Source organism: Macrobrachium nipponense, chromosome 36, assembly GCF_015104395.2.
Source record: "Macrobrachium nipponense isolate FS-2020 chromosome 36, ASM1510439v2, whole genome shotgun sequence".
Taxonomy (NCBI): domain Eukaryota; kingdom Metazoa; phylum Arthropoda; class Malacostraca; order Decapoda; family Palaemonidae; genus Macrobrachium; species Macrobrachium nipponense.
Genome location: NC_087220.1, coordinates 39,766,876 through 39,780,468, shown reverse-complemented (window position 1 = coordinate 39,780,468; position 13,593 = coordinate 39,766,876). Strand labels below are relative to the sequence as shown.

Sequence of the window (13,593 nt, the reverse complement as noted above, 5' to 3'; positions counted from 1 at the left end):
CTTATCACATGAGAGATTTGATACTTTCACCAGAAATGAGACGTGCCACAGGTTTTACTAAGCCGCTTAGCATTACCTTAGGGTCGTACGACAGGGGGTCGTGCATTCTACGATGAGCAGACGACGATTTCGACGACCTGGCCGAAGTTGGCTTTGAGGAATGAGGACTTCCTGATGACCTCTTTGATGACCCCGCTCGACTGTCGCTCACTGTCGATACCTTTTTGGATCGTTAAAAATTACTATTGCTGTTCTCATTATCATCATAAGGTAATTTAATCACCGAGCTCTTAAATGACTGGCTTGAATTTGTGAAAACTAAAGGGAGGCCAAGTTAAATTCAGAGGCTCCCACAAGGCATAATATTGTCAGTAAACCCTCCAATGCCTTACTGTATGAATGAACATGTTGTGTGATGAGGCTAGAAATGTTGATCACATCACAGCCTAAAATTATTCTTCCATCCATGATGGGTTGATCTAGTTTATGGCTGGTGCTTAGTTAAGATTAAATTTATCATGAGACTAATTAATCATTACGATGCTCTGTCAGTGAAATGTGAAAGAGATCTTTCGTATTCTTTTACATAACAAATGCAATAAAAATTAGTGTGACTGCATACAAATCACAGCTATAGCTTCTAAGATACTTGTGTTGCTTCCAAGTTATGAGACAATGTTAGTGAAATGTGAGAGAACTTTTCCAGTTTCCCTACGTGATAGAGGCTATGAAAAACTATATAATTATATTCTTAATTCAATGTGAGGCATACAAATCACAATTATAACTTCAAAGATAGTTTTGCTTCATTATAAATGAATGTTCTCATTTTGACTTTAGTCCTGGAGAGACAGGGAATCCACCAGTCATGAAAAAAATGTTAAGTAGAGTAGAAAAATCCGCACTTCCAATGTTCCCATCAAAGTAAGAATAACAATAAATAATAATATCTCAGAAGAAAACCCTTCTTCACACAAATTTCATAAAAAAGAATGGCCAACTGGATGTCGCTGAATTTCTTCATAGCAGCAAGTAAATCATATAACACATTGTCCAAAGTGTATCTAGTCTTTTGTTTCTTTATAGTTCTCTCTACCAATTGCAGAAATGCAAATGAAGCTAGGCTTACTATTGTGTCATATACCCTTCAAAGGTTTACAGAAATTTTGGGCATTCTATGGTTGAATGTCAAAACCAAGGGGAGCCCTTCCTATTCGCCTTTTTGTAAATGGTCATGAGAACTACTGAAACATCAAGGAATAAATGAACTTTGGACAGCTGTCATATAATTTACATGCTGCTACATATAAATTGTGGGACCTATCTAAAAGTTATTTGCTGGAGGACTCTCTCATTCGCGGATTTTTCTGTTGATAAATATTCACTAATTAGTGAATTTTGATGTTATTTTTATGACTACATAAATTTTTTATGATACAAAAATTATTTAATAATTTTTGAATATTACTACTGATTAATACTGTATTATGTTTAATAAGATTAAATAATAAAAATAATAATTCTCTCTCTCTCTCTCTCTCTCTCTCTCTCTCTCTCTCTTTTACGGAGATTTATGTTTCTCTCTTAAGGAGATTTATGTTTTTTTGTATGATAAATGATTTACTAATTTTCAAATAATATTAATGCAATCAGCAATAATATCAATTCATTAAAGAAAATACAATAGTGAATTAGTAAATTTTAGTTTATAAATGAAAAAAATATATAAGAATAAAGGAAATCCCAATTTTTTAGCATAGAGACTTGGAGAGTGGGGTGATGGTGGAGCTGTCACAAATATCAAGAAACGTGACAGCAAGGGTAAGGATTAGATTAGATTATAATATTTTGGCACATTGCCAACCGCCGGAGCAAGGGTAAGGGAGTGTTGCATCTTAGTGAGTCTAATAATTGCTGCCATCTTGGGGTCAAAGGATATACAGAAATATCTCTCTCTCTCTCTCTCTCTCTCTCTCTCTCTCTCTCTCTCTCTCTCTCAGGGAACGTCTCTCTTTAACCAATTGGTATTAAAACATATTTATCCGTTGGTAAATATTCACCAAATAGTGTATTTTTATGCCATTCGCATGACAAAATACATTTTTATGATACAAAAACGATTTACTAATTTTCAAAATATGTACTGATTATAAACTGTATTAAGTTTAATAAGATTAAATTATATTGAATAATAAAAATAATATTCTCTCTCTCTCTCTCTCTCTCTCTCTGTTTTGTATGATGAATAAATGATTTACCTAAAACTTAAGCCCTAAATTTTAAATATTATTAAGACTAAATATAACAATAACAATACTCTATTATTTTCAATATTTATGCATTTGTATGAGCTATTTAAAAAAATCAAAGAACGAGATTTTATCCCTCCTCTTTTGTGACGGAGGGGGGTTGGGGGGAGGGGAACGGCGGGCCTGTCAGACAAGTCACCTTACTTGACAGAAAGTGACCACGGACCAAATCATCTCATTTCTATTTCTTCCTTCTTCTTTTATCTCTTTCTCTTTCTGCCAAAGAGTAAAATGAGAAATGGATTGATAGAAAGACAAATAGATACTTATTTCAGCGGAGGGGAAGAAGTGTTGCCTATTGAGGTTCATTTCAACCTATTAATATGTAAGGAGTTATATATATTCTCTCTCTCTCTCTCGTCTCTCTCCTCTCACTTCTTCCTCCTCTCTCTCTCTCTCTCATATTACTATTCTCTGTCTCTGGAATAATTCACAAATAATTTCACTCTTGATGGCCAAATATATGATGTTGCCCATTCAGTGGTTTTTTTCTCTCTCTCTCTCTCTCTCCCTCTCTCTCTCTCTCTCTCTCTTTCTCTCTCTCTCTTATTGGCTGTATGTGTATAGTTCTAATGGTCAAATGATTTAAGATGACTTTGAAATTGTATTGATAACTATCATTTCAAAGATTAATACAGTAATAGAATAATAATTTAAAGTATTTGATGTAGGATAGTACTTTAATTATACATTTAGAATTTGAACTTTCAAGATAGGTAGTTATAAACATTTTTAGCGGGGTTCTAAGTATTCGCGGATTCTAGCTATTCTCAGGGGTCTGGTATGTATCCCCCGCGAATATATGATAATATGTAGTGTTGCATAGTAGCTGCATTCACTCTATGTATAGTTTTTTCTATCTTCCTAATGACTGATTTTTCAGGGTTACTGCATTCTGCCAGTAACTCACCAGTGTTTATCATTCTTGGAGAGGAAAGCAGTTGGAAAGCAGCATGTAATTTTATTTCTGACAAATACACTATATCAGTTACAGAGTAATGCCAATGGTAACAGAAATCTGGTCTCCATCCTCCATAGAGTTGTCCTTCTTCTGAGGAAAATCTTTGTTCACCTAGGTTCCACTGAGCATGATCATGCTGAAAAGTAGGAGTAGACTGTCATGTGTGGTGAGTCCTACCCTTTATATACAACATGGTCAGCAAGGGTTCAAATATATGCTGACTGCTGATTGGCTAAGGAGGAGTGCATGCCATTCATTGGCTAGAGAGATCTCCTTGCAAGCCTAAAATTTAAGGTTGATGGTCTTGCTGCAGCAGCCTTGCTGGGCAGCAGGGCTGGTGAGTAACTTCACTACTGGGTATTACCCTGCTAATATTTGGACTGGTAGGTGGGGGCCTCACAGAGACGTGTTTCCCAGTGGGGAATGTCGCTTCTCGTGGTGTCTGGTGCAGGTTTATATGCAAAAGGACACATATTGCTGCATTGGTGGCTCCTGGCTATCATTCATCGCGGTGCTGTTTATTACATAATTTTTTAAAAAATTCCTTGATATTAACTGCATAAACAAACACACACACATACACACACACTTTCTCTCTCTCTCCCCTTTGTCTCTTCTCTCCCTCTCTCTCCCGCTGAGGAAGGCACCAGAACTGCTGCCGAAAGCTACTATTTTGAATTTTACTCATTGACATTAATGTGGTTATAATTCTTTTCCCACTTAGTACTGTAACTCGCTACTGGGTTGATTATTCTGCATTACATTACATATAATTAGTATCGTCACTAATTTGACCACTCTCACTTATATTAAATATTGATTAAGCTTTGACAAGCTTCAAAACACCTTCTTCCTCCAACAGCTAGACTGACACTGCTCAAGAAGGCAGTGCTCCCATCACCTTTACGTGCAGGTTGGCTAACGCATTATCACCCTGATAGCAAAATTAGAACTGCTGAGCACCGCAGTTCCACATATTGTTTCAATTCATTTTTTTTTTATAAAAAGAAGAGAATGGTAAAAATTCTTAAAGGATTATTGATAATCAATAGTTAATTTCTCATATTCATGTATATATTCATAATTTTGTGCATATATATATGAAATCTATGGGGGTGTGCTGCAGTTCCACAGGGCCTACTGTCGAGCCACCACTGTAATACTGGTACACAGGAGGAAGACCTGTTGAGTGGTATTTAGTAAGGGCTTCTAGCAGCCATAGGAATCTTGGCTCAGGAGTCTTTCTAATTATTTATGTATTCCTCTCTATTGTATTCCTTGTGTCACTGGTATGGTCGGCATCGCTCATGCTGATTTTCATAACACCTTCTTGAGCATGGCAAGAGATCCTCTTTGCCAGTTTCATGATGCTCATACCAAGGACTGGGCATTTAGAATGGTTTACCACATTAGTCTGTTTAAGAGAATCTCTCACCAGTGGGGAAGAGTTATTTTTCACAATCAGGTTTCTTGTGCGGCTGTTTTTATAATAAATGACGAGGTCCAGCCAGCTGTTGACATTGTAGGGACGACATTAGTATCTGTGATGACTTCCTTGATGGCACTTTAGTCTTCTAGGTATTTAGTGTATTCCCACCTTATAATAAAGCTTAACACTTCTTTGTGGATGGGGCTGTAGCTGCTCATGGGTGTTATATCATCAATCAGGTGCCACACATATTCTTTATTGACTTGTGTGAATATCTGTTATACCATCAATCAGGTGCCATACATGAAATTCTGTTATGCACAAGTACTTGGGAGATGAAGTCTAGTTCTTGGTGTGTTAAAGCCCTTCTTATGAAGGCTTTGATGTTAGTGGCCTTATTTCTTGAAGGGCACTCACTACATCTGTTAAGGCAGATGCCAGTCAATGGCACACATTCATCCTCTACCAATCAGCAGTCAGCATACATTCGAACCCTTGCTGACAATATTGTCTAAATAGCAGGACTCATCATGCATGACAGTCTACTATAATTTTTCAGCATGATAATGCTCAGTGGAACCTGAGTGAAGAGTGGCTTAGAATCATCATGAAAACAAATTTTCTACAGAAGAAGGACAACTCTATTGAGGTTGGACACCAGATTTCGGTTACCGTTGGCGTTACTCTGTACCCTAGGCCTGTGCAACCTGCAGCCCTCTAGACTTTTCAGTGTTGCCCCACCCTTCAAAATTAAATATCATACAGTGCGGCCCTTTGGGCCAACTGCCAAGCTGAAAATTTACTAAATCCTAATTACTTGAATTCCTAAAATGTCGTTTTGTCGACAGAGAGAGAGAGAGAGAGAGAGAGAGAGAGAGAGAGATCAACTCATTAATGAACTATTCCCAGTGATCAAAAGGTTTCAGATCAAATTACAGTTGTGGGAATCACGAATCAGAAATCACAACACAACCCACTTTCCAACATTAAACAACCATGTAATAAGTGATGAGCAGTGTCTGAAATATGGTGACAGGTTGGCAGCCTTACAAGAAGAATTTCCAATAAGATTCCATGGTCTTAGAAAACACTCACTAGCTATTGAACTGTTTGCTTTCCCATTTTCTGTGGATGTGGAAACTATTCCAAAGGATATGCAAATGTAAATAATTGAACTACAAGGTAATAATGAACTAAGAAAGAAGTATGGTGATAGATCAGTACATCAGTTCTATAAACAAGATTTATCAAAAACAGAATATCCCAAACTATCTGGTCATGCAAGGAAGACAGCAGCAGTGTTTGGTAGCATGTATGTATGTGAACAGCCCTCTCCAAAAATGAACCTGGTTAAAAATAAATTTCGGTCGTCACTAACTGATGAACACTTAGAATGCACCCTACGGGTTGCCACAGCCATTTAGCCTAACATCAAACAGCTGGTCCAACAAATGCAAAGTCAGCCATCTCACTAGATTAGTTTTCATTTTGTTGCATTAAGAAGGTTAGGATATTCCTATCAATACAGGTACACAGTTATTTCTGTGTGTATTACAGCCACATCTAATAATAAATAAGCCATGGGAAATATCCATATATTATATAGATGTGTAATGGGTCAGAAATCAAGAGTATTTTGCTTAGGTTGGGAATGTCCAGAATCTTAGTTTTTAAGATAATTTGCTTGACATAGGTCAGAGGATTTTTTTTTATTTTGTATTACATATTACATTTCCATGTCCTATGAAGCCTTTTTGTAACTGCAGAATGTTTTTCATAAGTTAGAAATACAAAACTACTAATTTTGCGGTTGGTTTATTTACTGAGGCCGTCTTTCTAACACCCTAATGTGCGACCGTCCTTAACTTGAGATTCTTGACAAGTGGCCCTTCATTAGAAAAGGTTGCACACTCCTGCTGTACCTGATATAGCGCATTTGTAAGAAATAAAATTACACCCTGATTTGCAACTGCTTTCCTTTCCAAGAATGGCAAACATTGGCGAGTTACTGGCAGAATACTGTAACCCTGAAAAATAAGTTATTAGAAAGATAGAGAAAACTATATAAATTGAATTTAGCTGACACAACAATAACATTAAACATTACATGCTTGAAAGAGGGGCTACTACCTAAATAATAATAATAATAATAATAATAATAATAACAATACTGTTAAACAGAATGGCAGAATTAAGCGAATTGATTTGATAGATTGTTTTTTTTCTATTTTTCTTACAATTCGCTTTTCAGGCTCATCGATATTTCCGAATAACTGGCCAATATTCATATTGGGAATTTCTAAAAATTATAAAAATGCTGAAGGTGATCTTTTATTTTATTAAAAAAAGATCTCCCAGGTCAAGCAGGGGTTGTAGTTAGTGCCGGTTTTATTCCGTAGTTCAATTCCGGGCCACATATTCCCGAAGTGTACTGAGCTTCGGCCAGACTCCGCCCTTACAACCACTGTGGGAGGAGATATCTTACTCTCCTAGCAGACAACGCATTTCGCTCCGTCCCACTGCCGTCATCGTTCTCCTCCGTCATTAGCTTATTTTGTTATGTTTTTAGTATTCTTATGTTGTGTAAACATGAAATTGTGATATATATCCATATTTTACGATAGCAATATGCATATTTTGCTATATAAATCAATATTATTCATAAATTTATTGTAATATGCTGCTAGTCAAAGTTCATTTAGCGAAAGTGTTTACATTACGATGTGAACGGATTCTATGACAATTAAACGAATATATACACACTTCATCGTAATTGAAGCTCAAAATGTGACAGTTAATGGTGTTTCCAGATATTGTTATATATATTTACTTGATTAATATGAGTATTAGTAAAATGATTAGCACATTTAATAGGAAAGGCCCTTCGTTTCCTAAACCCGAAGTTTTGTTTACATTCGTCAGCTGACATGTGGCCTAACTTCTGTGGGCGGAGACATCTCCCTTTCCTTGCAGACGACGGACGACGCATTTTGGATTTCGCTATGCCATACTGACCTCTTCATTCTTCTCCCAGTCATTAGCTTATTTTGTTATGTTTTTAATATTTTTATTTATGTTAGGCTCCTACATGCTGCCATCTGGTACCTTTACGTACTACTCACTCGCTATACCGTTCATTCTTCTCCCAGACATTCGCTGGTTTAAACTATTTATTATCTTTATTTTGTTATGTCAACATGAAATTTGCTGCATACTCCAGAGTTGGTCTTCTGAAAGATATTATTCTTTTCACAATTTCTTCATCCACTGTGAAAACTACCTTTATATTTGCTAAAACTGCATAAGCACTTCTCATTTATTATTTCTGTGATCTTTAGATTATAGTTTTTTTATTTATTAGGACTCATGCATGTGTCACCTACTAGCATCCATGCCATGTGCGTAGGTTGTTGCTTATATAATTAGCTACAGACATTTATAGTAATGTATTTTGTGATGCTTCCCATATTTCTGGGTATGGGATGACTGATATATATTAGATGGATACTGTATATTATCACCATTTCTTCATCCACTGTGAAAACTACCTTTATTTGCTAGAACTGCCTATGCACTTCACACTTATTATTTCTGTGATCTTTAGATTATAGTTTTTTATTTATTAGGACTCATGTATGGGTCATCTACTAGCATCCATGCCATGTGCGTAGGAAGTTGCTTATATAATTATCTACAGACAATTATAGTAATGTATTCTGTGATGCTTCCCTTATTCCTGGTATGGGATTACTGTGATACTGTTTATTTTCACCATTTTTTCACCCACTGTGAAAACTACCTTTATAAGTGGTAGAACTGCCTATGCACTTCTCACTTATTATTTCTGTGATCTTCAGATTATAGTTTTTTATTTATTAAGACTCGTGTAAGTGTCACCTACAAGCATCCATGTGCATAGGAAGATGCTGATATAATTATATACAGACATGTATTGTAATAATGTTGAAAATGGGTTTATTTTTCTTGCAATATATTTTTTGTTTAGTATTCTCGCACTTATTAACCCTCCCACTTGTCCTTTTACTATAAGTCTGCACCAAGTAAGACTATTGATCTCGTAGCTCCATATCATCATTAGTATTATTTAGCAATAGAGGCTGATGTATAGACATTTATTTTTTTAAAACCCCTTCATGCCCATGCTTGATGTACATAAAAGTTCATTTATGCACATTGTACTGCAGTGTAGATGATGGAAAGTGATGAGCAGGTTGTAACAACAGGAAAAGCATGTATGGACTAGAAAGTTATAACAGACTGGCAACAAAAAACAGCAGGCTAATTGAAGCTCCAAGTTGTGCAGGTTCCCACCCTTTAGAAGTGAATGTATCTGAGAGCAAACATGAAGAAACACAAACTAAGTACTGAAATTAAGGTCAATGCATCATGAAGTGATGAGAATTTTTCTGAAGCATACTATCTGAAAAAGGAAGGCTGAGCCTGTACAATTTTGACATAGGCAACTAAAATAATACTACAGAAGTGTATGCAAGGGTAAAAATTGAGAAAAATCATAAAAATTCCTTATCATATATGACTTTAATAATTTCACCAACATTCCTTTACCCAATTCATCAATGCCTCACACACTTATTTTCCACATTGGCACTGTCTTTAGTGCACTTGATAGGAATGATGTCTCAAACCATGGAATGATACAAAGCGGTGGTTTTTCAAAACATTGATCATAAAAAAATAGGATTGCTTTCTCTTACATGAACCATTATCATTCTTTAAGCAATTCTTTGGCAAGATATAGCATACAATACATTAGGGCTTGTGCTGGAAAATGCCTTTCTTAGCCTACATTCCATAGGATTTGAATATCTACCCCTTTGAATTTTGCTCCCTTTACAGCCTAAGACAGTGTCAATCATTTTTCCCTGATTCTTTTATCAAGCTTACTAGTGGAATTCTGAGTATTGTAACATATGTTTGAGTCTACAAATACAGCATTAACCATTAGGTGCCAAATGGGTTGGTACCATCTCTTCCTCTTTCTTTTGTAAGAATATGTTAAGCAAAGTTGAAACTTATCATCTAACCCCTCTTTATACATATTATATTCTACATGAACACAGGGCTGGTCAATTTGTCCCCTTCTTTGACTTAATTTTCATGTTATATGTCCTCATAAAAAAAAAAAAATTCTAAGGTTAGGCTACACCAAGAGTTAAAGGGAAAAATCAAAAGGGCAAAGTCAGCTGACGGATAAAAACAAAACAATATAAAGTATTTTTGCCATGAGTAAATTCAGTACTGTGGTTTATTACTAAATATGATGTTTACTATATTGAAAAAAAAATTTATTTACAAATTCCTTCTCGTATATAGTAAAAGAAAAATAGAAGTTAGGCCACACGTCAGCTGACGAATGTAAACAAACCTTCGGGTTTAGGAAACGATGCTTCTTTCCTATTAAATGTGCTAATCATTTGACTATTACTCATATTAATCAAGTAAATATATTATATATATATATATATATACAATATCTGGAAACACCATTAACTGTCACGTTTTGAGCTTCAATTACGATGAAATGTTTATATATTCGTGTAATTGTCATAGCATCTGTTCACATCGTAATGTAAACACTTTCGCTAAACGAACTTTGACTAGCAGCATATTACAATAAATTGATTTATGTAGCAAAATATGCATATTGCTATCGTAAAATATGGATATATATCACAATTTCATGTTTACATAACATAAAAGTAATAAAAACATAACAAAATAAGCTAATGACGGAGGAGAACGAAGAGGGCAGTGGGACGGAGTGAAATGCGCCGTCTCTCCCCACAGTGGCTGTAGGGGCTGAGTCTGGCTGAAGCTCAGTACACTTCGGGAATATGCTTCCAGGCCGGGGTCATCTTTGGTTTACAGCTGATGTTGATGCTGGTACAGCTGGTATCACATGACGTTTCGACCTACTCACAGGTCATACTCTTGATGAGTCAGTTGAAGGACTATAGCAAGAGAGTCTGCATGGCAGTATTTATAGTGGCTCAGACCTAGGATTGAATTCTCATTGGTCGGGCCAGTCTTGGGCAAAGTCATGGATCTCTCATTGATGGTCGCAGAGATTCTGTCATGTGAGCACCACCGTAGTGTGCCAGGGGATGGACGTCAGGCTAACCAGATTATTGAGATGGTCAACGTGCCTGAAACGCCCTGCATTTACCACCTATAATAAGCGACCATGACTTAGGTTACATCTATGGGAATGTTAAAACCCATAAGCAAGGGAATCCCCTTCACCCCATAATCAGCCAGATCCCTGCCCCAACATACCAAGAAACTCAAGCCATCTTGACCGAGTACATCACAGATAGGCACAGCTTGAAGTCGTTGGCCAAGTTCTTGGAAGCCCCCCTGAGGATACATCGCTTTGATGGATGTAGAGTCCCTGTTTATCAACGTCCCCATTGACGAGGCTATACAAATGATATTGCACAGAGTTTACAGGGACCCGACAATCCATCCTTGAACATCCCAGAGCATGCCCTTCAAGCCCTGCTGGAAATCTGTACCAAGAAGGCCCCCTTTGCTGATCACTGCAACTACATGTACACCCAGATTGATGGCGTGGCGATGGGATCTCCCCCTTGGAGCCCTTTTCGCTAATTTCTATATGGGTACGGTCGAAGAGAGGGTTTTCCGGAATTCCAGCAAATCGAGGATGTACGTGCACTATACTGATGATACCTTCGTCTGACGTCTCCACTTCCTTGATTTCCCTGTCAAACAGCAAGATTCCGGATTCAGCACAGTGTACACGAAGCCGCCGAACCTGGGAATGTGCATGAACGGTGAGAGCGAGTGCCCTGAGAGGTATAAGCACTCCACCATCAGCGCCTTTGTCAGGAGGGCCCTCTCACACTGCTCCTCCTGGAATGACACGCACAGTGACACTGAGTTGGAGCGCGCCACCCAGGTCCTCCTCGACAACAGACACATCAGTCGTGCTGTTGATCAATCAATAAGGAAGAATTTGGAAGCATGGTACCACCAGGAACCCCGCCCCGACGTTCCAGAATCCATCAAGCTTTTCTGGAAGGGGCACTTCCACTGGAGGTACAAGGAGGACGAGCAAGCCCTCAAAAACATCACCTAAGAAGATGTCAGCTCCACCTACCCATACAAAAAGATTAAGCAAATAATATATTATAAAACGAAGAAGACGAGCAGCCTGGTGAGGAGAAACAACCCTTCAGTCCCCATGCAGGATCCCTTGAAGAAGACGAGTGTGGTCTAACGATACACATGGCTGGTCCGAGGATGCCTTGGCAAATACATCGGTATGACCTCCATACACTTCAAGGAAATCTCCTGCTGCGCCCAAGGAACCACATTTAGCCCTGCAGGACTGCTCATAACAAACGAATAAAAAGAAATGATGTTATCGCTGATATCGAAATAATAGACAAGACAATGGATCCCCGATGTCTGCACCTATTGGAAGCCCTCCATATAGCAAAGGAGAAACCAAATTTAAATATCACCCAGGAAACATTTCTCCTTCCCATCGCTGCCAGGAGAGCAGCGAATGACCCCCGACAATGCCAGATAATCAGGAGTCCCCATATGATGATTGGACTCCTGCTACAAACAGAATTCCTGACGTCCATCCCCAGGCACAATATGATGGCACTATTACGACAGAATCTCCTTGAGATCCTCGACTTCGCCCAAGACTGGCCCGACCAATGAGAATTCAACTCTAGGTCTGCACCACTATAAATACTGCCATGCAGACTCTCTTGCTACAGTCCTTCAACCAACTCATCAAGAGATGACCTGCGAGTAGGTCGAAACATCATATGATACCAGCTATACCAGCATCAACACCAGCTGTAAACCAAAATCAACTCCAGCCCGGAATTGAACTATGGAATAATACCAGCAATGACTACAACCCCTGCTTGACCTGGACCTGAGATCCTGTTCTAATAAAATAAAAAATTACCTTCAGCATTTTTATAATTTTTAGAAATTCGCAATATGAATATTAGGCAGTTACTCAGAAACATTGCTGAGCCTGAGAAGCAAATTGTAAGAAAAATATAAAAAACAGATATATAAAATCAACTCGCTTAATTCTGCCATTCTCTTTAACAGCATTTGCCTAAAAAAGGGCCTTCTACCAAAATATAATAACAATAATAATAATAATAAATATTTATTGTTGTCTGTCCAGAGAGTCATTCTTTTTAATAATGATAATAATAAATATTTACCGCTGTCTGTCCAGGATCATCAAGGCCTCCCTCTTCACCTTTCCTTCTTGCCTCCTCTCTTGGACTTCTTCTTTCCAGCCTTCTTCTTCTCACCACCCAATCCAGAGTCTTCACTATCCTGTGGGAATGAACGAGGAACAATAAAAATATATCCGACACTGATTTATGAGACTTAAGATATATCCTGCAGGAGTCAGTAATGACAAATAAGATAGGTCCTTCAGAAATGAATTTAAACTACTAAAACATATATCTTGCTGGAAATAACTGGGATAGATAATATATATTTCTTTACAGAAATTTTATGCAGATCATTAAGATACGAGCTTGTTAATGCGTGCTACGTGCGCTGGAACTTTGAACTGCTTGCTCCCCCCCACCCTCCTGATCACCTACCCTGCCCTCCCCCCCCTGCCCCCCGGGTGGATAAATAGGTTTGCCGGAGGAGGGTGGATGACTCCCATACCCTCCCGTTCCCGTTCCCCTACCTAACCAAACCCCACCTGCACCCGAGGCGGACAAACCAGTTTGAAGGGGGTGGGGGGGCAGCATCATGTCTTCCCTACACACACCCTGGGGAGCAAACAAGATCCACTCAGATATTATTATTATAGATAGATATCATGCAGG

General features: G+C 37.9%; 1 protein-coding gene across 2 annotated transcripts in view; it reads right to left on the bottom strand.

Annotated features, from left to right (window-relative positions):
* The window catches only part of LOC135203311 (uncharacterized), a 251,748-nt gene that overhangs the window by 59,452 nt on the left and 178,703 nt on the right, over positions 1 to 13,593 (bottom strand). For both annotated transcript variants that reach the window (XM_064233061.1, XM_064233060.1), the window contains 2 exons: positions 12,964 to 13,081; positions 77 to 220 (listed from right to left, as the gene is read on the bottom strand). In XM_064233061.1, the coding sequence (XP_064089131.1) occupies positions 12,998 to 13,081 (84 nt within the window). In that variant the 3' untranslated portion in view covers positions 77 to 220; positions 12,964 to 12,997. The remainder of the gene's footprint in view (positions 1 to 76; positions 221 to 12,963; positions 13,082 to 13,593) is intronic.